The following is a 26,669-nucleotide window of genomic DNA, read 5'->3' as shown; positions in this document are numbered from 1 at the left end:
GTCTCTTACTTAATTACTAGTTTAACTTTGTGTAATCAATATAATCTAACATAGGTACACAGACCAATTAACCCTAATAGTTCCTCTTTACTACAATTTTGCCATCTATACTATTAAAAGGGAAGCATTCTTGAAAAATCTACTTATACAAAGTTACTGCACCATTTCATTTAACTAATTATTTGTGGTCCTATCCTAATTTAATCTAAATATCTTAAATGATTCATTTAAACTCAACATATCATTTTAATACCACCCGTATTATACATAGTTCTTTTTTATTGAAAGACTTCTTATCAAAACGTGACTGATTAGTCTCAATACAAAACTTGAATGATGAATCCAAACTTGGATGAAGAACTGTCAGAAAATGAAAAAACTCCTTGAATGTACTCAGCCACCTCTTTCGCAATATCCCATAGCTTCTTCTTAATAATATAGAATGTAAATATAAATTTTCTTGGCTCCTGAGTCCAAGCTTCTCGGTTATGACTAAATCGAAGAAGTAGGTGGAGTTTTGAAAAAATATTTGTCTTTTTTTTTGTATTTTTGAACCTCAAAATCAATATGTATATGACTAATTTACAAGTCTAGAGTATAAATCTGGAAAGAAACTCAAAAAAATCAGAAGAAAAATGAGAAGAAATACCATGGCGGTAGCAGAAAATATTTGCAGAAATCCTAACTGCTTTAACAAAGAAGACGAAAGAGTAATTGTAAAAATACCCTTCAGTAAACAAATGACGGAAAAAAAAAATAATCCCATGTGGTATTAGAACCGACTTCTTATTGAATAATAACAGGGTACTTACCACCGGACTACAACGATTCCTATGTTTTCTGTAACACAAAAAGATTATTTATATAACAACGCTATGTCCAACCAAGCGTACGGATAATATCTTTCGAGTTTTGAACATGGCTTAAAAATATACAACATGTTGATATAAAGTAAGATTGGTTAGTTATCATATTTATCACTATATTATTACTATATCGCGAAAACACTAGAACTATTTAAAAAAAACGTTACCGATTCATAACAAAATAATAACATAGATAATTTTTTAAATTTTATGTCTAAAAACCCAACGAATACCCAAAATAAATTCAAATACCCAAAAATATCTGAAATGCTTCCCGAGATATAACGCGAGGAACCAAAAGTACCTAAACTTTTAGCTGAATACTCGGAATATATTTTAAGAAATCTGAAGTTTGACCTGAAACTAGAAACTATAACAGAAAACTTAAACCCCAAAAAAAAATTTATAATACCAAAAACATATCTGAAATACCCAAATATACCTAATATACACAAAACATTTCATGTATTTTGGGTACAAGACTTGGTCTTAGGTAGGATCCATACCGAACCAAGATCTGCTGGTCGAAAGAATACCTAATATGTATATTTCCCTGGACTCGGATTCGAGTAAATGCCTAGGCTTGAGAGAGAGAGAGAGAGAGAGAGAGAGAGAGAGAGAGAGAGAGAGAGAGAGAGAGAGAGAGAGAGAGAGAGAGAGAGAGAGAGAGAGAGAGAGAGAGATTTTTTAAAAAAAATTTACATACAAAAAATCTCAAATAAACCAATTCATATATTATATAATTTTAAACATATTCTCTTCTTCGATATAACACAATTTTGTAACATAGTAATGTACAACAATCCCAAAATACTAATTCCTATCAAACTTTGTTTATAATACAAAAAAAATCTGCGCATTCGGATCCCGCAAGTACACTCTATATGAGGGTCTTAGTTAGCATCCAGACCCGAAATAAGATCCGCGAGTCAAAAAAATATCCAATAGATACTTTTCCTAGCCTCGAATCCAAACCAAACCTATATTTCCTGATTAATTTCGGTTGAGTATTTTGGATCTCGATAAAATTCACATACTTAATAATGTTTTACATAAGAATGTACATACAAAATTTGAAGTAAACTAATTCATAAATTATATATTTTAAATGAATTATCTGCTTCGATATACTACAAACTTTGTAATATAATATTGTCCAATTTCAAAATGCTAATTCATATCAAAAAAAATTTATAATCCGAAAAACCCGCGCTTTCGAAGCGCGGGTCAAAATCTAGTTATTCATTTAATTCCTTAGTAAATAAAAAATTTTAAAAGTGAAAAATAATTAAAACCCTAGCCGTCGTCGACAGGAACAAGAAAAACATTCTGCAAAAACAAAACCAATGTTTCGTCGAAGATGTTGATTTCAAAATTGCCGGCGGTTTAATCTTCTTCCTCCGAGTAGTGTCGACTTCGCCGGTGGGAGGGCCTCTTGTTATCTCCGCTGTCAAACACTCCGAGGACGAGAACCACCACCATCTCTTCACCCCCGCCAATTACGTCTGTCACTCCATGGTTTCGAATCTTTATTTTGTTTCCTCCTCCAATTTATAAATTTTGTGTTATGGAACATTGAGATTTCCATGGAGTTTGGATAGCTTTTGATTTGGTGTTAAGTGTTATAGATCAGAATATTTGTTACAACAACGAATCATATGCGTCTCATACTTGACTATGCATTGTTCAGTGATAGGTACATGATAATTTATTTTCTTGGATGTGATACGCGATTGATTTGAGAAGAACTTTTGTTACTACATGATTTGATTTTTTGGATAATTGCTTGAATAGAGTTGATGCTTGGTGGATTCTTTTAAGGGAATGAGTGTAACAAGCACAACTCAACTGTATCATAGCTTGGAGTTTTTCTAGTGATGAATAGTTTGATTACAACTAACACTCGCTTTTGTACTAGAATTTTGTGGTAACAATTTTTTTTTTAGCTTTTCATTGTTAGATGTGCTTCTTCTAGCAGTAAGAAAAACTATCTGCATGTACTCTACAGTATAGGAAAAGATCCTAGTCAGCAAAGGAGTATGAGCTATTATAGCTATTTGTCAAGATGATTCCGTCAAAATGATTCTGTCCATCTTGACTGATATGGTCCCTGATACTGTTCGGAAGAAGAATGACAAACAATTCAGTGTTTATACCATAAAATACATTGAGTGTCTTGCGATTGGTTGCACATTTGAAGGGTGAAGTGATGAAACCATTCAGGATTTTCGACGGAATGTAGTTGTTGGGATTTAGGACGCTGTAGGAGAACCTATTAGTGAATGTATAGTCTTATTTGCGCAACGTGAGTTTTATTAGTGAATGTGTATTATTGTGTAAATTGAACGTATTGTGTAAATTGAACGTTTAGTATCGTTGTTCGTTATAGAAGTGGAATAAATCTTTGTTGTGATATTTTCTGGAACCGGTGAAGCTACATCTCTTGGCATTGTAGAAGTGGAATAAGCTCTCCACAAGTATTAGCTATGGTAGTAGGGGTGACAAAGAGATATGCTGCATTGCTTACATGCTTCCGCTGCTGTGATTGCTTAAGTTTTGGTTACGGTTTATTTCGGTTTATTTAAGTTGTTGGTTAGAAATATTTTGGTTTAATTCAATTGAAATATATGTATTTAAAAAAATCAATATTTAATGGTTAATTCCGGTTTTCAATAACAAGTTTGGTTAAATAAAATTTAATTAATCTGTGGCCAAAGAATTATTAAATATGTCACCAAAGTAAAAAAATCTATCAAATTGTAATTAAATTTGTGGTCAAAAGATATAAAAAAATCTGTCAAATTCATATTAAATTTTTCAAAATTAAGTAAATTTGTGGTCAAAGAATAATAAATCAGTTAATTCCCATATAAATCTGTCAGAAATAGAAAACCGGTGGTCAAAGGAAAAACAAATCTATCAAAGCTTATATAAATCTGTCAAATATAAGTAAATCTGTGGCCAGAGAAATTAAATATAATTAAATCTATGAATATTTAATAAATATGTAACCAAACAGGAAAGATATATCAAAATAAATCTGTAGAAATCTAATTAAGTCTATAAACTGTAAGATAAATTTGTCGCCAAAGAAAAATAAAAATAAGTTTGTGGCTACATAAAACATGGACAAAATAAGTCTGTGAGTAATGTTATTTTCTTAATTATTATTTTTCATGAAAAATGACTTAGGGGTAAAATATGTATAAAATTTAAACTAGTAATTAAAATAAATTTAGGGTCGTTCTAGTAATAAATTGATGAATTAGGTTAAAATTAGCTTTTTCCCTATTTTTATACTATATTGTTTCATCAATTTGATTAACTATTTTAATTGCGACAAAATGTCATAACATTTATGTGTTATCAAGCTTTTGTGATTGTTTGGTAAAAAAATTATTAGAAATTAAATTTAGTAAAAAGTAAAAAGGAATTTCATAATATATGTCGTAAATTACATATATGTGGTTAGATAGATGGGCTTAGTAAAAAAAAATATAATTTATATTTTACTTAAATAGAAGTATAAGTTAGGCAGAATTGTCCACAAAAATAGGATAAAAATAATGAGTTAATATTAATAATTACACAGAGGTCGAACAATTTTTGTATAGTATATTTTTAGGATGATTCCCTTTTAATAGAATCGATTTTGTTATTATGTAGTCAACACTTTATTTTGTGTATGTCTCTTTGGGTGACAACTGACAAGTTTCACAAACATATGTTAAACTATCTACAAAGGCTTATTGAATAAAAAAAAATCAATAGTTGAAAGAGTATAATGGTCTATTGAGAAACAAGTTGAATCGTAGGTGTATTAAACAAGCAAATAATCAATGCTCGCACTTCATCGCCAAGCTTAATTTCAACAGATGAAAGCTGGTCGACAATCGTGTTAAACTCGTTCACATGTATAGCACCAAAGCCTCATTTTCTATCTTTATGTGGAAGAGTTTCCTCATTAGAAATACCTTACTATTAGTTGAAAGTTTCTCATACATATCCAAAAAAAACTTTCATGAGCCCTTCTGCGGTCTTCTCTTTCTCAACGGTGTGAGCAACATTTTTTTATAGTGTTAACCTTATAACACCAAGAACTTTTCTATCAAGGAGGCTCCACTCATCATGATCCATCTTCTCAGGTCTCTTGTTCAGTGGTTGATGAAGCTTCCTTCCGTACATATAGTCTTCAATTTGTATTCTCCAAAATACATAGTCTATACCGTCAAGTTTCATGATATTGTGGTTGCTAAAGGTCATAAAAGAGGCACAAGTTATATGTAATGAGTTATCAAGATACAATTGTTGTTAGTAAACAATGCCAAACAAACAAAGTTATGGACATTGTAGGTTGGGTCGCATGAGTGAGAAAATCATGAAACTCATGGTGAAAAATGGCTCTCTTCCAAATCTCAAGAGAGTGGATCATCATATATGTGAAAGTTTCATCTTTGGAAAACAGAATCAGGGTTAGTTTAAAAGAGGAAGAGAGACAAATCTGAGATGTTGCAACAGGTGCACATTGATGTGTGGGGACCCGTCCATGTTGCATCGCTGGGATGTTTGTACTACAATGTGATCTTTATTGATGATTTCACAAGAAATTTGTGGGTTTACTTCATGAAGAACAAGTATGAAGTGTTTTCGATTTTCAATAGATGGAAGGCCATGGTTGAGATTGAGACGAATCTCAAGTTGAAGTGTATAAGGTATGATAATTGTGTTGATAATGGGATTATGATTGTGAAGACTATTCATACAACACTTCAACAAAATGGAATAGCATAAAGGATGAAGATAACCTTGAATGAGCGTACAAGGAACATGAGCTTGCGATTGCCTAAGATGTTTTGGGAATATGCAATCAATACCACAGTTTTTTAATAAAAAACATGACTGTCTAAACCATTGGGATTTAAGATCCCTGAAGAAGTTTTGAGGGCAACAAAATAAAACTTTTTTATCTAATGATATTCGATTGCTTAGCATCTGTTCATGTTGATGATGTTGCGAGAAGTAAACTTGATTTAAAATCTAAGAAGTGTTACTTCCGCAGTTATGGTAACTTACTGGTTTTGAGATGATGAAAAGCGGAAGATCATCCATAGCAAGAATGTTGTGTTCAACCAAGAAACATTGTACAAGGATAAGGTAAGAAAAGACTCAGAAAAAAAAAAAAAAAAAAACTTGAAACTGTTGACTTAAGTGATATCATGGAACTGGAGTTGCAACAAAATACCACAATAGCAAAAGAAAAAATCGATCCAGAGACATTATCTGCGTTTAGAAGAGATAAAGCAACGTGTTCCTAGTCATCTCCGGCTGACAGGAGGGAGTTTGGCCGGAGCTCCGTCATAGATTAGTACATGTTAGGTACATCTGTAAATGTTATGTCACATACGCCACATATTATACTGCTAATGTTAAATGTATATAAACATGCCTTTAATGAAAACAACTCAAGACACTATATCGAGTCTTTCTCAATCACATTCTATGTCTCTATCGAATCTTTCTTGAGTGTGGGGCTTAATCTTCTTATCAACGCCAAATTCATGAGAGGCCTAAAAGAGGTAGTTTTCTTTTTAAAGTTATTGAAGATTCGGTGCACACAAAAAAAAAAAAGAAAAAGTAGTTGAAGATCGGACGGCTGAGGGAGTGAATATGGCTGTGGGACAAAAAGAGATTAAAAATCTAACGTTTAAAGGCGGTTGATGAGATAGCGCATTGAGTGAAAGGTGGCGTGTATATCCCCCATTTATGGTTTACCGGTTACCATGCCAATATACCTAACCCAGTCTGTAATTACGTTATTTTAATGACTATATTAGATTAATATAGTAGACATTTAATGATTTTACCGATCAGTATGTTCTTTACTCTATCCAATTGCATATAGTTAGATATATCTGAAATATTAAACACGTAACTTATAAATATCATAATAAATACAGATCGTAAACTATTTTTAATCCAGATAATGACTCAACATATTCGTATCAAGTTTTCTACAATACAATTAGCTAATGCTACTCGGTTTCCATTGTTCACTAAACTATATTATGACGTGGCAATATTTTGTATTAGAATCTCCACGTGGCAATTGACATGTACTCTTGTCATGCTTCTCGTCCGTAGATTTCCACAAAAGTTTAAATCAACGGCTGATATTCATCAACTAGCGCGTGTCCGGAGCGCGGGAAAGTGTGGAACTCTTACGACAACAGGTGGGGAGCCTGAGTGCAACTCACGACACCTGCCAACCAATCAAAACACGCCGCGTTAGCTTCCACTGTTGTTTCTCTCTCGTAAAGAACCAGAAAATCTCAAACGAGAAGCAACAGCCTCAAGGACATCGTGATAACATAACACGATCGCTTTAAGGCTCAAAGTCGACTTCGTCGAAGCTTTCAGGCAGGAGAGAGAGATGGAAGTTTCCGGCGTCGTTCTCCGACAGATTCCATGTGTTTCAGGCTCCGTCACCGACGGCCGTTACTCCGGTCTCCGATTTTCCGGCAACACGAGGATGACGGTCGGGTTTCGGACGAGGAGATTCAGAGGGATCATGTGTAATAACGAGTTTGCGGACAAAGGGCACATGAGTTACTATTCTGGGACGACGAGGTGTGGCGGTGAGGGGAAGGATAAGGTCAAGGTCATGGAGAAGGAGAAGAAGAAGGAGATAAAGAAGAAAGCTAAGGTTCTTAAAGCTCTTTCTAAGAACTTGAACATGTTTTCAAGCATAGGGTTTGGTCTTGATCCAGAAGCTGGTTTGGTCGCTGAGATTCAAAACAAGACAATCTCGGTAAGAATAATGGAATGATCTGTTTGTGTAGTTTTGACTATTTTGCTGTGGATTTTGATTGAATTTTGAATTTATGCAGGAAGCAACAGAGATTCTGGTTAAGCAGCTGGATCAGTTGAAAGCAGAGGAGAAGCTATTGAAGAAACAGAGGAAAGAAGAGAAGGCAAAGGCTAAAGCCATGAAGATGATGACTGAAATGGACTCTGAATCGTCTTCTTCCTCTGAATCAAGTGACAGTGATTGTGACAAAGGGAAGGTTGTTGACATGAGCTCTTTGAGAAACAAGGCTAAACCGATTCTTGAGCCACTACAACCAGAATCTGGAGTAGCAACCCTTCCTAGAATCCAACAAGATTCTTGCAAGAACACCACGGGTGAAGCATTGAAGCTCGCTCTGCTGGAATCAGCTGCTGCGACCACAGCTTTTCCCTCAGTTGTTAATCCTGGATTGCCATTGAAGACGGTGGAAGCAGTTCCGGTTGTTGGATTACCGTCGAAGAGAGTAGAAGTCTGTATGGGAGGAAAGTGCAAGAAATCAGGAGGAGCTGTGTTGTTGGATGAGTTTCAGAAGGCGATGACTGGTTTGGAAGGATCCGCTGTGGGTTGCAAGTGCATGGGGAAGTGTAGAGATGGTCCGAACGTTAGAGTCGTTAACGAGACGGATGCTGTGATGACTGATTCGGTTAGAACGCCTTCCAAGACCGTTTGTGTAGGTGTTGGGTTGCAGGATGTGGAAACTATTGTCACAAGTTTTTTTGGTGAAGAATTTTAGTATTTCTCATATTGAAAGAGTTTAATAATTATTAAAGTTATATATGTAGTGTGGTGTTTTCTCTCATTGTACATATCTGTCTTCGTGTGCATTTTCGAGTGGAACATTAATAATATATAAACATCTTTTCTGTACTTTGGTCTTGACAATGAAAATATGTTTGCATAGATCAACTTAAGCAAAGGGCCTAGCCATAACGATCTAATAAGATTAAAACTACTAGAGACCATTTGTTTGCACTAAACTATTATATCATGTGTTTCTGCAAGCAACAAAAATACAGATGGGACCTTGCATGATTTTGGTTTCAGCGCTTGAAGAAGGGTCTTGACTTTTGCTGCTTTGAGCGGCTGTTTCTTGGTTTTGTTGGACTCTCTATCAAAGCATTCTCTTGCCCTTCAAGCATCTGGATTGCAGATTGTGAGATCTCATGATATCTTTAAGATTAAACCCTGACAGTTCCAATGCAAAAGATTCTCATGGCTCCTTTGGTGGTTTGAGGAGAATCACCAAACCTTGATCACCATCAAGTTGAGGTTCCACTAACTCAATCCGCTTTGGATCACAGGTAGTGTCTTCTTCAGTATCGTATGGCGCTTTGCGTTTAGTACCTTGTTCTTGTTATGTCTCATGTGAATTTGATCCTATTTCAATAAAACTTGTCACTATTGTTCCTTCTTCTACCCTCTTCTCATTTACTTCAGCTTGCCTACCACTCTGAGATGTTGAATCAATCTGCATACCTTCAGTAGTTCCTGAGCTTTCACCTTGCTTCTTTATTATTTGGATTACCGCATTCCTATCATGTGCAAAAGCATAAGGATTTGTTCATGTGTCCATCAGTTCAAGCCTTTGTTGTGATAGTAAAGCTTAATCCTTACAGACTTCGAAAGTCATGTTGCAGACTTACACATGTAATGTAATGCAAATGTTTTGCAATTTAGTGTACCTAAAATCTAACTCCACTGATGGAATATCCTTGAATCCACATGTTTGGTCAAAGTAATCACATCATTGACATCAAAACTTATTTTCACCAACACCTCTGATTCCTTATTGATTGTTGGTTCAATGATAGATGTTTCATCCACTTGACCAAGCTTGGACTCTATGCTTCGAAATATGCCAAGTCTCCTACAACCATTCATAAGCTTGTAAATCCTGACTTTGAATGGTATATGTCTTAGAAAATCAGGATATCCTCTATTAGACCACCTATCTAACGCCACAATCCATCCGCGATATGTGTAAGGTGCATGCAAGTCTGGAGAGGCTCAGGTATCTCAAATACTGTGATCAACAATCCTACAGCCACCTTAGATGAGAAGATAGAGGAGTGTTTACTATGTTGTACTTCCAATAATCTATGACACTTGCAAGATCTTCCGGTATGGAGACTATGGAAAAGTCGTAATTCATTAGCTAGTTTTCAGTCACAAATCAATTCCATGGAAAACACTGTTGCAACAGGCTAGGAATGATTCAAAGGAATGGTATAATACAGTCTTGATTACAAAAGCACAGGACTACAGCGCATCACCACTACAAAGGAGAGATGTGTCATGCTCATGGAAGCGTCCTACAGGAGATTGGATCAAATGTAATTTTGATGGCTCATATGCAGACCCGTCTTTGGGCATGTGCTCAAGGCACATTTGCACAGGGCCCAAATATTTTTATGCAAAATTTAGTTAGAATTTAGGACCCTTTGCTGAAATATTAGGGCCCATTTTTATAGATCACATGTAAATTTTTATAAACTGCACATGGCCCAATAAAAAACATATAGATATGTTTTAAATATCGTCTGAAGAGTCGCTTGATAATCATATGCAAAGCGTATAGATATGTTGCATAGTCTTGGTATGAACTAGGGTTTCTGTGATTCTCTGAAGCGAATGACTTGATAATCACATGAGCTTTGTATATGTTGTTGCAAACCAGGGGCAGTATGGTCCTTTCCACAGCTCTCAAGAAAATGAATTTTAGCTCAGCTTCTCTACTCTGGTTTATTTCGCCTTCAATCTCATCTGAATGTAGTTTTTGCAGCTTTGTGATATCCATGGAATCAAAGCCAGAGTCGAGTAGGGTGACAGCTAGGGAGAGTGAACATCTTCCGTACGAAGTATGCATACATTTAGTATTGAATAGATTATTGATTTTGGTTCAACTAGTTAAAATTTCTCTATATGTTGTATTAACGTTCACTATTCTTGAATTTATACATGTTATATACGAATCAGGGCAATTATTTGAAGATATAAAAAAGATAAAAGAATATATCTCAGTAGAATTGTTTTTCGAGATTCTAGAGCTGGAACCTGATAAACTAGAGATACTCAAAGTCGAGAACATGATAATAAAGGAAAAAAGAGTCACAGATGCCACCATAGAAATAATTTATGTTCGTTTGATAAAACATCGGGTAAGTTCTCACTTGATAATCTATGAATGATATATCTATATATAGTGTGTTTAAATGATTTATCTTTAGGCTATTATTAGGCTATTCCAGATGAAACTATCAAGAAGGACTGGAGTTCTTATTACGGTCCAGTGAAAAATCAAGGACCTCGCGGTATTCCTCTGTTTTTACATTGTTATTTTCGTTTTTCTTTTCACTTACACATTTGACTATTTTGATAAACAATGCACAGATATCTGTTGGGCGATTGTTGCTGTGGAGCTGGTCACAGCTATTCGTTGGATTAAAAACCGTGGAAAAGGGATTGAGTATTCCTACAAAGAGCTCGTGGAGTTTGTTTGTCCAGGGAGGGGAATACTTAATGAGAAACTGCACAACTTTTGCTACAAGCTGAACATAATGTCTACCTTGGAATACGTTATCAAGCATGGAGTTTAGGAAGCTGCGGATCGTCCTTTTGATTGATGCACAAAACCCCCACCTGCTCGTGTATTTAACCAAACCTAGTCTTGGCTTTATCGGTAGTGCACATAAGATCTTAACTAGTGAAGAAGCTCTCATCAAATTGCAAACACAGCCCTTAGGAGCGGCAATACCAATATTTCAACCGGACTATAATCAGATCAAAGGGGCACGTACATGAGTTGTTTTTCGTGTTACAACACAACTGACGTTTCATGCATGTATCTTTTGTTTCGAAAGAAGATGTAAATAAGGATCATCTTGAATGGGGTTTTCAGTATTGACAGGGGATTTACCATGGTCCCAGAGCCGGACCTGTGGGGATTGAAGTGAAACATTTGAATAGGGCCCCTATTCCAAGGGGTTCCCGTTTTCAAAAAAAAAAAATTTGTAACAGAGTTATTTTTTTTTTGTAAACTTAACATTAGTTATTTTCTTCGTAAACTAAACTACCGTAACATAAAAAAATAACTCACTTATTATAAATAATTTTTTTTGTAAACTCAGTTACAAAAATATTTTTTAAGAAACTAAACCTATTATTCCATAAGTTTCTTCTCTTTATAGGCATAATTTTCTTTGCAGGCTATATTTCTTAAACTAAACTATTACTATAATTTTAAAATACAATATTTTAAAAAAAAATATATAAAAAAAATATCAGTACATTTGTAATAAAAAAATTTTTGAGTAGGGCCCCCCGGTTCTTCAAGACCGGCTCTGCGTGGTCCAATGTACAAGGATTCAGTGTTTAGGGGAATGCATGCGGTCTCGGTGACCGGGTCGGGAGTGGAAAACGGAGAGAGTTTCTTGTGGGTCCGATCATCACACGGTACTGATCTCGGACAAGATGGCTATTTTCGCGTTTCTATTGACGTTATGATACTTCGAACAAGCAAATGTCAAGATCATGAGGAACGTTATTTCAAAAAACCGACACCACTACTTGAGAGGTTTTGTTATCCCGACTTCCCGAGGTTCTAGATGAGAGTGAGGAGAAGAAAAAAGATTGAAGAACTATCGAGACAATTTGAAAATATGGATCAAAGGTCAGTTTCTTGAGTTGAAAACGTAAATGACTCATATGCGGTTTGTGATGTTGATTTGAGTCGCGTTCTGTTGATAATGTCGTTCATAGTGTTGGACAATACTCGTTTATATTATTATGTTTAGAAGTTTGTTTCTTTTGGCGTTGTAGGAAGGAGGAAACACATGAAGGAGAAGTAATATAGAGAGCGAGAACAAAATAAATATATGGCGGAGAAACCAACGATCCTGCAGCACCACTTTAACACCTGACGATATTTTGATTCGTTTTTCTCTGAGAAATGCAAATGGATGATACATAAAACATATTTACTTTAAAAAAAAAAAGACATTGACATCTATTTTGTCTTTCATTTTTTTGTTACATAGCATAAAAAAAAGCTTCGGTTGTGTTTGTTGCTAAAAATCCTTCTTTGTCTAACTCCTTAACTCATACATCATCAAGAATTTGGGAAATCAATGTTCAAACAGAGATAATATAACCCACAGGAATGCGTTGGAGATGTTGTGTTTATGCTGCGTGTGTCTTTAAGTAGGTAAATCTAAGTCGATAAGGCAGTAACGATTCAACACCCAACATGACTTCAACTGTTAAGCAGCACATGATATAATTTTTTTCTTGAGTATCAATCAAGAACTATGATGCTAGCTAGCTCTGTCCACAAACGGCATACAATATCCATAAATGGTTAACAGGCAAACTATAGTTCCTTACTTCCTTCTATAGTGGTTTGGTATGAGGACGTTAAAGATGGTGAAAATACTTACCGCTGCTGCTTTGATCTCATCATTTCCCTAAAAGTCAGAAACCAAGGCAGGGGTGCTTCCATCAATCCGGATACAGACCACTTTCTTTTTCTGCAACTTTTTTTGTAACTCGTATGAGAAACAGATGGGCTTTTGAGGAAGGCTTTGCTGAGAGTTCAATGCCTTACTTTAAGAAACTGGTGTAATGCCTCAAGCATGGAATGATAATGTGCAAATACTAGAAATTTGCAACCAGCCTGCATCACATCGCTCGAGGAGAAAGCACAACAGGTATAATACATCATAAGAATTCTCAAAATAGTTTATTGCTGATAGGGAGGGGTATTACCTCAAGCACTGCTGGGATTTCGGCTTCAGCGTAATCAGTGTAGATTTTAAAAGGCAAAAGGAGGAGATGTCACGTGACACTAGGATATAACATAGCAATAAAAGAACATATAATAATATCCAGCTAAAATTCACCTTTGCTGTATCACGAATATGCTTTGGTTGTTACAAGGCAATGAACAAACACCTTGTTAATAAGCAGCTTCTCTGTAAAACTTTTGTTAAATGATATACCTTTAGCCTAGGAAGGGAAGCAGCGGTCATCTTTGCTTGAGCGTTTTTTAAGAAAATGTGATTCGTCTGCTATAACAACCTGCAAGAAGGACAAGTACATATTGAAACCCCAAATCTCTGAGACTCATACCAAAAACAGCCTATTTGCAAGTTATGTTCCGTAGAATATATAAACGCATCCATCCCCTCACGTGCTTGATTGGTAACCAACGTGATCATTCAAAATCAAGATGTCAAGAAGTCAGGAACAGTCAACTAAATATTACTACGAGGCAACATCTAGATAATCAATCACCTTAAAGTCGAACACCATCAGCCAGGAGTTTACAAGAAAGGCAGAAACAGATGATGTGGCAATAAAAAGAGTTATCAAGCAGCCAAAAGGCAAACAAATTGTTATGCGTATATAAAGTAATAAAAAATGAATGACAAGTACTTACACATCACTGAAGACTGAAACAGCAAAGTAAGTCTCAAACTACCAATCATTTTCACACGAAGACTTATGCAAACAAGTTACCTGGATTAGTTATTAAAATCGAAATATTGACAGAGACCTTTTGCTCAGGTTCCTTAAAAAGCCCTCACCTTTTTGGCGCAGGCAACTGACCAGTGTTTGGTTTAGGGGCGAGAGATGAAGGTAAGACTCTGGTCCCTTGAGACGAACTAGGAACCTCAACATAAGAAACAAACACACGTTAGAGCTGAAACAAGATTATAAGCTAATTAATTCAGGACAATAGTTTGAAACCCAGAGATGGAAGCTGCGAAAGAGAAAACCTTGTAAGAAAAACGAGGGACTTCGCTCCCTGGTTGATTCTATCAAAAGCTTCTTCTTTTCAAGAACATCCATCATCCGTCTTTATCACTAATCGGTCAGAGAAATGGATGTGAAATGATATCCAACAGATCAAAGCCATAAACGCCAATTTCGAATTTCAGTTCGATTTGATTCAAGTTATTCGGTTTACAAATAGCCGAGTGAAAACTATATACGGTTTGATACTCTGATATGGATACGGTTTAGGTTCTTTCCTAATAAATTATTGGGTTTGAATCACACACTTATTCTTTTGGACTATTCAGAATACTAAGGAAATTGAGAATGTGAAGATGATGAGTATATTGTGGATTGAAAATTTGAAATTGAATAATATATAGTGCATGAGTTTGTTGATGATGATTTCACTAACTGGAACTCTCTTTGCCACTTTTTTTTAGCTGTTTCTAAAGAACCATACTTCATTAATTCAAAGATCTCATACTCCATTGAAAAAGAACTATTATAAGATAGAAAGCATAACAAGCTAAAATAATTGATTGACTAGCTCCGAAAGAAGGTGTATGAGTTTTTAACAGTCTAACTTGCAGACAAGCTTTGAAATGCTCATTTGAATGACTACAACTTATGTAATCAGAAGGGTTAGACATTCTCTAATAATAGCGAAAAGATTATAGAGTCTGGAGGATAAACTTTTCAATAGTGACGAATCTTGAACATCCGACCAAAGCCTGCAAGGGACCTAAATAAACCTTGCCATTTTAAGCTTATTATCAGTATCACCCAAAAAGGGTGAAGGTGTTTAGAAGGATGATACATACAAGCGAAAATAAAAAGCCATTATCAAGATAAACAATCACAGAGAGATAGAAATTAAAAAAAAAAAAGCTTTGAGATTTACAATTTAGAGATCAATTTGAGAGGGTCTGATGCATCTTTGACGTGATCAGGGACAGGAAGATTGCAGAGGAGTGTGACTCTAGAGGAAGATATTAACGTTCTGTTCTCTGACCCTTCCTTTGACTTCCACAACTTGACTTCCCAAACCTGAATAGTCTTTCCCGTACTTACAGGAGATGCTTCGGCGAAGACAAGGTCTCCGAGATCAGCACTCTTTACATGGTTGATCGAGAGTTGAATCCCAGCGACCCTTTTGAAACCGGAAGCCATGTGTGCTCCCATACTTGCTAAAGACTCAGCGATCAAAGCAGATACACCACCGTGTAGCACCTTGAAAGGCTTTGAGAAAACTGAAATCTCTCAGAATTTGTTAGACAAAAAAAAAAGGGTCAATGATCAAAATTGAAGAAGGAGAAGGAACCTGGCAGCAGATTGGAGAAACGGGAAGACGACCCGTGACACGTGTTGGAGATAACTCATCGATCTCGAAACCTAATGCATGAAGCGGAGGGTCTAAAGCTTTGGTCTTGGACGATGCAGATACCATTTCGTGTCCTCTGTTTCAGAGAAAGAGAGAAGACGTTAGGTAGGTGAAGTTCTAAAAGACGATAGGAGAGGTTGAGAAAAAGTGAGAAATTGATTTAAGTTTATTTTAAATAGATAATAGCGTTAAATGGAATGTCACTGTAATAGTTTTCTAATTGGTTTTACGTTCACTTTCCTTTCGGGCCAATTGTCAAAACTCCATAATTGATGTTGGTGAGCGTCTTTCGGACAAGAGTCTACGTATTTGTCCGTATTAGTTGAGTTCAAACTTCAAAGTATTGGATAAGACACACGTGTCGTCAAACTTAACATCCCTATATCCACTTGGTTTAATTGCAATAGCAATTTGGTTTGGTTTGGTTTAGTTTTGATTTCAAAATAACTAGGAGTTTTCATGCACAATGCATATAAATAATAATTTTAAATATAGTACAACTTTATTTTCTTTTCATTTTTTTTAAAACTGGTTTCCTTTTTAACATAGTTATACTCTATTTTAGCTTTACAAGTTTGGAAAAAACACCATACATATATTTCTGTCTTCTTTATTTTTATTTGGTTTAATCTTTCAGTTTGATTTTATTTAAATTTCAACAGGATATAGATTAAATTTTATAAAACTATTTTTTGTATTTATATTATATATATATATATATTCCATGATTATTTATTTTAAATTTGTCTTTTATTCCCTGGTTTGAAATATGTCTTTATTTAAATATATCAATTCTAATAAATTTTGGTTTTTTGGTTTAAAATAAAAATATGTTAAACTGGTTAAAATTAAATCATTTAAATTATCAACAAAAAATTATTTGATTATTATTGCTTTAAACTTATACATTGTTTAATGTACTCTTACAACGAATTTTAATATTATATATATATATATATATTATTCAAAATATGGTATATAAACTGATGTAAAAAACTAAAAACTAGTTGTAAGTATTTATTTATTTTTTACCAGTGTGATTTAATTTATAAATAAATACATCAAAATAGTTAATGTTGTTAAAAATTATTAATTGACAAATTTAGTTTGATATATACGATTTATTTTAATGGTGATATATGACTATATTAGTTATTAATATATTTTAAATTTTCTGCTAAAATAAATACTTTATATAAAATTTTACTTTAACTATGGTATAAAAGTTATTAGTCGTTACCATATTAAAAAATATTGACAAAAGTAGAAATCTTGATAAAGAAAATTTTACATGTCACAATTTGGATGATCCCATGTCATATTTTTCAAAAATCATGACATCTCTTTCTGAAGATGAATGTGATAATAATACATATAAAAATCACATTGAAAATAATGTTTAGCAGAAATTTAGTTAAGTTTCAGTTTGTACAAACATTTGTAAGAGTATCACTAGATACTTACCAGCGGTTTAAAGACATAAAATTATTTTAACAAAATTTTGAGTTTTAGTGTATTTATTTTTGAATAATATATAGTTGTGGATTAAATTTTTTTTAAGACATTAATCATTTTATTTTTGAATTAATATATTATATATATATTTTAACATGTTGTAGATGTAGATGATAATTATTATTTTTTTTAAATCAATACAATTTCATATAAAATCTTATTGATATTTTTAAATAATTTAAATTCAATTAATATTGATTTATAATGTTTCAGTAGTAATTATTAATTTATTAGTAGTTAAAAAAAACTAAAAGATTTTATACAATTTTGTTATAATATAAAATATAAACTATTTAAAATTAGAATCACCATTAAGTGGCAGAATCATCTCATGTCATCCAGTAATGTATTATGTAAGTAAAGACAAAATTCTCCTTAATGAAACTATTCTATTAAAACTAAAGTAATTTTTAGAAATAACATTTATTTCATCATAATAATTTTAACTTGTGCCACTGAAAAAAATTTATTAATTATCTATAATTCATTTATTTTGTTAGATTATTCTCTAACCAAACTTACTATTATTCTCTAACCAATTTTTACAATTAAATAAAACATATTTATTTAAAATATGACATACAAACTTTAAACTTTAAATATGAAACTATAAATGTTTTACTAAAACATATAAAGTTATTTTCAAATATATATTAAATAATTTAAAGACTCTTAATATTATTCACAAAAATATATTTGAATTATAAGAATAAAACCAATAAATTTCAATTTAATATTTTCCTCAAAAATAAACATAGAAAATAATTCATTTGGCATATAAAAGACTTAAAGACATATCTATCTATCTATATATCTTACCAAAATAGAACTAAACTTTTATTTGACATATAATATTATATTTTTGAAAGATATATTTATTGATATACAAAAACATACTAATTGGTATTTTAATTTATAAATAAATACATCAAAATAGTTAATGTAGTTAAAAATTATTAATTGACCAATTTGTTTTATAACATATCATTTTATTTGTCTAAAACCATACCACAATTTGAACAATAAAAAAATTGCAGAAAATTACAAACCGTTAGATGCATACACATTTCTGTGTAATCATTATATTTTTGTGTTATGAAAATTTTGTATGTTTATTATATTAGAACAAACACAAATGTGGATACACGAGTCAAACTCTTGACTCTTGTATATTGTTAATTTGTATGTCATTTCCAGTAAACCATAAGTTGTTCCCACACAATAATTTTGTTTTAATATTATCAATGTGTTTCTTTAAATAAGTCTCTCAACATCATAATATGAATAATCAGAAATAAATTATTTAATAATATCTAAGAAGAAAAAAAAACACATAGCAAATGAATTTATCAAAAGAAATTTGAGACTTTTTAATGTATGCCTCTTTTACTTTTTCTTTCATTTTTTTTCATTTTCATACTACTATTTTGAGTGCAAAAGTTATGAGAAGCCATTATCAATTAAAACTAATGTATTTACTTACCCAAATTTTTGAAAACTTGACCACCCAGTTAGACAGCTCCAACCATAAATCATATGGGAACTGAAACTGTAATTAAACCGGTAAAACCAGTCAAAAGCTGGTGAAGCCATCAATTCGGATCAATCAAAAACTCCGTTTTAGCCAAATACTAACCATAATTTCATTAATTTTGATATAGTCATTTTATTGGATTCCAAATTCTTACCTTTAGTTTAAAAACCACAATCATTTCTTTCTTTCTTTTTTACATTTCTTTCCTTTTCATTATACTCACCCTAAATAAGTCTCACTCTTTGGATCGGTGATCAATTTCTAGGTTTAGTCACATTAATGAAATCAATTTTTTCATAAAAAAATTGTAGTTATTTATATTCTTTCTTTTCATGGTTACATTCATCTTATTTATTATAGTTTTCTCACATAGGTTAAAAATAAAATTCAGTTGAATTAGTTGGACTGGTCCGATCAACTGCCCAGTATACATAGTCGGTGGCCGGTCGGTTTTAAAACATTGACTCGTACTTATACTCAGTTGGTTCAATTGCAATTGCTTGGTTTAAGTTTATTTTTTGTTTCATTCAATAAACCAAGAGTCGGTTCGGTTTAAACGTTTAGGTTAAATCAACCAAACAAACAATCATTTTATTAAGGGATCTCTGGCTCACCTGATCTGATAGCTAGGGTTTATTGTTCTTCTTCGTGAAGATGCCACCAAAAGTCATACTTGAATGTAAAGATTGCAAAGACATGATCAGTGCATTACCTGATGATTTGCTGGTGCAGATATTGTTGTTCCTCCCAACAGAAGATGCAGTGATCACCATGATTATGTCCAAACTATGGCGTTTGATATGGACAATGATACCTAAACTCGACTACAACGACAGATACAAAGTTTGGAACTTCCTTGACAAGATATTGCAACTGCACTAGGCACCTATAATAGAAAGCTTAGGTATTCAACTCGGTAAACAATGTCCTGTCGATACAGATGTTGGAAAGTGAGTCTCATTCGCAGTTGACCGCCTCATTCAAGAGCTAGAGATAGAGATGCACTGCTATCAACCCCCTAAGGCCCTAACTCTACCTTGCCTAAGAGTCTCTACACCTGCAGAACGCTTCTGAAACTTACTCTATCAAACAATATTGTTGTTGATGGTTTTTTCTTTTGTTGCCTCGGGTCACTTCAACAGCTCAACCTTTTCTATGTTGTCTAGAAATACGAAGATTCTCATGTTAAGCTGTTATCAAGCTGTCCTGTTCTCAAAAAATTGTCTGTACTACGAGATGAGTTTGATGACAATGTGACCACGTTCATTGTGAAAGTTCCTTCTTTAGAGAATCTAATATATGAGTGTAAGTCAAGGAGTCGACATGAGGTAATATTATCCTAGGTTCTTGTCAATTGATTCCCCGATAATAAAACACATTGTCATTGATTACTCTTTCGGAGACAGTTTCTCTGTCTATAGTTCTCGGTTTTCGAATGAAATTTTTTTGATCTTTCTCTTCTGTCAAGTCTCTAGAACTGGTTTTGACCGAGGTTAGTTATGTTTCTTAGATCATTTCCAATGTATTTTGCTTTTTTTTCTCTAAAATAGAGGAATTCTTTACCGTGTTTTTACTAATATTGTATTATGTTTCACTCATTTACAGGTTGCATGTCGTAGAGCCATTACATTCTCACGGCTCAAAAGTGTTTAAGCTGCGTCTTCGTTCCTTGGAGTATTGGTTGGAACCACTAAGAACACTTCCATTAGTTGATACTCGTTAGATATCTTAACAATAAAATTAAATAAAATTAAAGAAATTAAAAAAAAAAGATAAGGAAAAGTATCTGAAAGTGATACTATTAGATACCCTAAAAAGTTTATGATACCACATGGCTCTTTTTAATTGGTTCAATTTATCAACAATAATTAATTTTAGTTAGATAATTAAATCAATACTATTAAAAGGGAAGGAGTCTAAAAAAATCTATCTATAAAAGTTGTTTGGACTCTTTCATTTAATTCATTATTTTTTGGTCTTACCTTAAATTTATACTAACAATATGTTACCATATATTTCTCTAACCATAATTTAGTCAATTCTTTTATTTATTTAAATCTCACTCCTAAATCCTAATCATTACTATTACTATATTTATCATTTTGATTTTTAATCATAAAAGCATTGAAACTAATGTTTTATATTATCACTTTTATCATATAATATATGATTTAAAGCAAGATAAATTACAAGATATATATGTGTACATTCTAACTTACTCTTTCGTTTATAATAAAGTAATCATATCATATATAAACTTTCCCACTAAAATCTCATATCATATACTAAACTTTCAACCGTCTATAGTTTGATAATATTTTCATATTTAAAAATGATTTTTCTGAATATTCATGTTACCTTCACAAAAATGAAGAAATTCATTGGTTCTATTAAAGCTAACCTGACTTCACGATATCAGTATTGATTATTCAAGATTTTGAAAATTATTTGTTTAGATATTATACTTTTATATACTTTTCACTTAAAACGAATCAATACTATTAAAAAAGGAAAGAGTTTAAAAAAATCTAATATAAAAAAATTGTTGGAGTTATGTATAACTATTTATTATTTTTCTGATAATACATTAATCATTCTAAACATACAATATTTTAAATATTTTTAACAGATCTTAATATTATTTCTTATGGTACCTTTACTCAAAAAAATATTTCATCAACCATGTTTTTGTACAATAACGTTAAAAATATATATCAAAAGGTTGTTGGACCTGATATGGACGTAATGAGTCCACATCTGTTCGGGTATTTAAGATCCTAAAAGAATTTGAAATATATGAAAAATCTGAAAAATATCCGAAACACGAAAAGTATTTGAAACTCCAAACAAATACCAAAAAAATTCAAATACCTACAAATTTAAAATCTTATTCAAAATCTGACACGATAACTGAAAAATACCTAAAATTTTATCCAAATACCCAATTTTTTTTTTAATTTGAAAAATTTACCTGAAATCAAAACTCTAAACGTAAACCAAAAACTTAAAAGCAATATCTATAATATCGAAAACATATTCGGAATATCCAAATATACCTAATAAACACATATTTATGATCGAGTCTAGGGTAGGATCCGGACTCAAACAAAGACCTGCGGGTCAAAAAAACCCAATAGGTTATCTTTTATGGACCTGAACTAAACCTATAATTTTGGGTCGGTTCGGTTTATTTTTTTGATCCGGATATAATTCTCATGTCGAAAAGAAACTTACGTAAAAGTGTACATATAAAATCTCAAATAAACTAAATTGTAGATTATATAGCTGTTTAAAATTATATTTTTCGTTATAATAAAACTTTGTATTATAATATAATCCAACAACCCCGCGCTTTCTAAGCGCGGGTCAAAATCTAGTTAATGTTAAAATAATTATACTTTTTTATCTAAGAACTCCTGTTTGAGATACTTACTTATTAATGTTAAAACAATTATTATAACACCCCTAATCTAAAAGTTTTTATAATAAACTCTGTAAACTAAGAACCTCCAACTCTCTTCTTTTATTCTGATGGGATAATATTAAAATTGATTATTTCCTCATTGCTTGCTTCTCAGAAGGGTTGCTCTAGGAATCTCCCAATTTCGTGGAACCAACCAAGTTCTGTACCTGTGTGCTTGTTGTCTCATCTTGAGATCTTTCAGTTTAAGGGATATAGGAAAAGAAGAGAAGAGAAACTATTTGTGGCTTACATCCTCGCAAACTCCAAGTGTTTAAAGACCGCGGGAATCTCTCTGAGATCTAGCTAAGCGGAGAAAGAGATGATGGTTAAGGAGGTAGAATCTTTTTTTTTTACGGTTTCAGCATCATCTAAGGTTGTGTTTTCTGCTCAACCTATGTGGAGATATTGAGAGTACACAGGTAGAAAAGAATCAGGTTCTTTATAATGGCCATTTCTTAGATCTCGAATCTCGAATCTAGAAAGGCCAGAAACTTAGGTATATAGGTTCCAAATGGTGATCAAGGGAATGAGTGGGAATAACTAATTCCTTAGCATTTCTTACAAATTCACTAGTACAAATAATATTTGTTATCTATGATTCCTTAATTTTAAGGAATAAAAGACAACATTCGATGTAAAAAAAAAAGAATAAAAGATTACAATTATTTCTTGACAAATTAGGAGAGGAATAGATTTTCTTTTTATTTTATTCCATTTCATTCCTTTTTTCTTATCCTTTATATTCCTTGTGGTTACCATTTGGAGCTAAAGTATTATTCTTCTGCTTATGGAGCTTTCGGTAGGAAGAGTTTTTTGGTTATGTAAATGATTTTAGTTATGTCAAAGCTAAATTTCTAAGCTTCATATCTGTTATCATGGTCTTTTGCCAGATGTTCATTCTAAGATTCTTATGAATCAAGCTGTTACTTGTTGTCTATTAATGAATATGAAAAATGTTGTTTGAGATAAAGAAATGTTATAATGGAACCTTTGACTAAAACCTACATAGGAAAAGATGTGATCAAGTGAGACCAAGAAGTGGAAGCTAACCGTGAGAGAGATAAATTACAAAGTTACAGCCTTTCACTGGTTTTCAACCAAAAAATATAATCATGTCGATGACATATGATCCTGCATCTGGTCCATGAAGTAATTAATGTTGGTTGTACAACCTTAACCTCGATCCTCGCCTTAGAACGCTTCATTTCTTTGTAAGCCTATAGTCACCAGGGGTGATTATCACAGCAATCCACTAGAACAGCTCATATTCTCTCTCAGTCCGTTTAAACTCTAATATTATTAAGGATCGATATGTGAAGAGGAACACGAGATAATGTTGGTGGTTTACAAAGACTTCATAAGTGCAAGATGAGACAATACCTCAAACGGCTAAACCAACTTCCCTTAGTCATTGGTTCAGAATACCAAAACGTGTTTGTTGACTAAAGGGATAATAACTCAAAGTTGTTTTGCCGTTCTCGTTTTTCGATATAATCGAGAAACTGGAAAATTTATGAATCTGTCAAAAGCTAGAGTTGAATTCGATCGACCATAATATGTTTGTAAAAGATTTTAGGTCGAATGGATGTAACATATTTTAAATTTAGAAAATGATCAATAACTTCACAACAGAGCTTTTGTTCGCACTTTTCTTTTAACTTAATCGGTTGATTACTCTCGAATAATTCTTCATTATAGTTCAAAAGATAAGAGAACAATTTGTTGGTCTTTAAAAGATACAAGTATTATGAAAAAAATTTGCTGTTATAATAGAATATAGATAAGTTCGGTCGGTCATGTCCGAGCCGGACTGAACAGTACTTCATAGTTGTACTTTTGCTTCTCTCAGTAGAAATCGTGGTAAGAAAATCCTGATCTGCAAAAAGAAAAAGAAGAGAGACGACAAGAGAATATACGGTTCAATTAAAGTCAAAAACAAGATGAGCAGTCAGATGTTAACATTGGGAAAAAAAGAAATAGATAATTGATGGACGAACACAAGTTCGTACCATCAACAAGATCTCTACGACGTCATCACGGTTTTGCTTTGTCTACATTTGGAAAAGTGTAGATGGCGTCATCAATCTTTTCCAAACGATAGACAAAGAAGAACAGATATAACGTGCTATTATAATTCCCCAGCAACCAAAGCCCTTAACCTAAACTCTGCGGATAAATATGCAATCGTGTATATGTGTATTATATATAGGTGGCTTCCCTAGGGTATAGTTTAGAAACCCTAGCTGAATGCCAACGGGAGAGACATCTCTACGGCCCGAAATATAGTGTGCACAAATATTTAGAAACATGGGTTAAACCCATTTATCAGAAGCCCAACATTCAAATGACTAAAGTTTATAACCAACTCCAAAGGCATAATATGTAAGTTTGCAACCATTGAGCTCGGTTCAAAATGTTCCGTTGATGTTGGTTGAGGTGGAGAAATGGGTCGTAAACGTGGTTGATGGACAATTTGGATAGATCCATTGGTCGGAAATCAAACGTATGCTTCCATGTAGTGTATTAAGCTTGTCTAAGAGCGCATACACTTGCAAATGCTCAAGGCTGGCTAGATTCTCGTCCTTAAAGAGATCTCTTTCCTATTCACTTGCAAAACATGTTTAGTTTTTTTCTGGGGAGGGGGTAATACAAAAAAAAAAACATGTTTAGTTTTTATTTGAAATTATTTGAAATTTGTATTGCCCCACCAAAAAAGGTGTTCAAAATAAGTTTTTTTTTTTTGAAATTTTAAAAGTTATTATAATTTGTATTTGAATATAAACTTAATATTAATTAGTATCATATCTATAAGTAATTTTCATTTTTTGTGAATAATTTTATTTTACACTTAACACATTTATGCATATCATTATATTAATCCAAACACTCCACCTTTCTTCGTGGCTTCCACAAATCTCCATCTTTGGTTTGACAAGCAACTTCAAGAAAACTAAAACAACAGTATAACATACAAGTACTTGCACACATGCATACACCAGTTTCGGAGTATGCATGTACACAACTTTTTTGTTACGTACACATTTACGGTACAATTTTTGTATATCTATACAGCCGCACAAGAAAAGTAAGCTTAACCCAGAATCGTGTTCTGCCTTTTGCTCGTCCGCCACATTCAATCCGAAACAGGAATTTGGAAGAAATTTCCAAATCATGAACCAATCAGCTTCACCATCTCCGGTATGTTGTTCAGCGCATCTCTTGCCGCCAAGAGATGATCGACGGTAGAATACATGTTCACCCTTTCACTTGGGTACCGGTCAGTTGCGAATAACCGCTCCGGGATCCCTTTTTTACATCCTCAACCTCTGCCGTTTCTGCAAAATATATGAATCAAAAATTAGATTTGAACCATTACCCTACAATATCTAAGAAAAAAATTGAACCATGAAACTCACCGTCTGGTTTCTCCTTTCCATGCCAGCTCCATCTGCTCGACATCCTGCTAAGTAAAACAACACCGTAAACTTTTTGATTTCGCTCTCGTCGCTCTCGTCTCCATCCTCGCCTTTTTGGTTTCTTTTTTCCTCTTCAGTTAAAGTTCCCAAAAGTAAAACTAATTTTTTTTACACGTCCGATATTTTAAAATGAGTTTAATCTTCTTTAGTTTGTCATCGGGGGTCCACCACCCAGTTTTAAATTTCAGAAATCTAACTTAACAAAAAACGCCCTAACTATTTTTTTTTATCATAGGTTACCTTTTTTAGGAGCAAGTTAAGACTTTTCACACAAAAACTGTCTTGGTAGTGTTAACTCATTATCCTGTTAAAAAAAAACTCAAAACTGTCATGCAATATAAATTACTCTTTTAAAAATCGCTCTGAAAAGCGTTCTTAAATTTCCCACTTTCTCCCCACCTTTACTAATGTTTTTATTATTTTGGTTATAAGAGCCTCTTTGGGAGACTACCACTGCGGCTGCCCTAAGTAAATCGAATGGTTGAATTTGGAGAGGAAAAAAGAATTTCTTACGGATATATAATCTTCAATATAGAATACACATATTTCTACTAAGACGGTTTTAATAGATTTTCTATTATTTATTTATTTACAATAGATATAAATTTTATAGCAATGTATGTTAAATTATATATATATATATAATATCTTCTGAAGTAAGTTATATACACCATTATGACATGAATTATAAAAATATGACATGACATCAACTGATTGTTATATAAACAATTTTTCTTTATAAACATTTATTTTTGGCAAAAATTGTAAAACACTAGGCGGACCGCCCAAACGCATGTTCGGGTATTAATA

At 32.9% G+C, this 26,669-nt stretch overlaps 2 protein-coding genes and 2 long non-coding RNA genes across 5 annotated transcripts; 1 reads left to right on the top strand and 3 right to left on the bottom strand.

The window, feature by feature from the left end:
* The first annotated feature begins 7,101 nt into the window (after positions 1-7,101).
* On the top strand, positions 7,102-8,580 carry LOC106360549 (diacylglycerol O-acyltransferase 3). Its single transcript, XM_013800156.2, has 2 exons — positions 7,102-7,674; positions 7,754-8,580. The coding sequence occupies exons 1-2, from the start codon at positions 7,297-7,299 to the stop codon at positions 8,444-8,446; spliced, it is 1,071 nt and encodes a 356-aa protein (XP_013655610.2). The 5' UTR covers positions 7,102-7,296; the 3' UTR covers positions 8,447-8,580.
* A 3,986-nt stretch (positions 8,581-12,566) lies between these two features.
* Positions 12,567-14,619, bottom strand: LOC106359527. 2 transcript variants are annotated; one of them, XR_007315321.1, is made up of 3 exons: positions 13,477-14,614; positions 13,316-13,384; positions 12,567-13,244 (listed from the first exon to the last, which is right to left on the bottom strand). It is a non-coding gene; the product is annotated as an uncharacterized LOC106359527 (long non-coding RNA). The 2 variants fall into 2 exon arrangements; XR_007315320.1 differs by having other exon boundaries at positions 12,567-13,384; positions 13,477-14,619.
* A 609-nt stretch (positions 14,620-15,228) lies between these two features.
* LOC106359526 (1,4-dihydroxy-2-naphthoyl-CoA thioesterase 1-like) lies at positions 15,229-16,057 on the bottom strand. Its single transcript, XM_013799207.3, has 2 exons — positions 15,812-16,057; positions 15,229-15,729 (listed from the first exon to the last, which is right to left on the bottom strand). Exons 1-2 carry the CDS (start codon positions 15,935-15,937, stop codon positions 15,388-15,390), a joined length of 468 nt encoding a protein of 155 aa, XP_013654661.2. The 5' UTR covers positions 15,938-16,057; the 3' UTR covers positions 15,229-15,387.
* Positions 16,058-23,953: 7,896 nt separating this feature from the next.
* Positions 23,954-26,239, bottom strand: LOC106359523. The gene is made up of 2 exons (XR_001272552.3): positions 25,800-26,239; positions 23,954-25,718 (listed from the first exon to the last, which is right to left on the bottom strand). It is a non-coding gene; the product is annotated as an uncharacterized LOC106359523 (long non-coding RNA).
* Between the last annotated feature and the right edge of the window lie 430 nt (positions 26,240-26,669).

This window comes from Brassica napus, chromosome A8 (assembly GCF_020379485.1).
Source record: "Brassica napus cultivar Da-Ae chromosome A8, Da-Ae, whole genome shotgun sequence".
Taxonomy (NCBI): domain Eukaryota; kingdom Viridiplantae; phylum Streptophyta; class Magnoliopsida; order Brassicales; family Brassicaceae; genus Brassica; species Brassica napus.
This window is presented reverse-complemented; position numbering and strand designations above follow the sequence as displayed.

What these genes read in the sequence shown, in the direction of transcription:
- LOC106360549 (XM_013800156.2), top strand. Translation starts at nt 7,297, where the DNA reads ATGGAAGTTTCCGGCGTCGTTCTCCGACAGATTCCATGTGTTTCAGGC. An exon ending in TTCAAAACAAGACAATCTCG is followed by an intron (nt 7,675 to 7,753) that starts GTAAGAATAATG and finishes GAATTTATGCAG; the next exon opens with GAAGCAACAGAGATTCTGGT.
- LOC106359526 (XM_013799207.3), bottom strand. Translation starts at nt 15,937, where the DNA reads ATGGTATCTGCATCGTCCAAGACCAAAGCTTTAGACCCTCCGCTTCAT. An exon ending in TTTCTCCAATCTGCTGCCAG is followed by an intron (nt 15,730 to 15,811) that starts GTTCCTTCTCCT and finishes GTTTTCTCAAAG; the next exon opens with CCTTTCAAGGTGCTACACGG.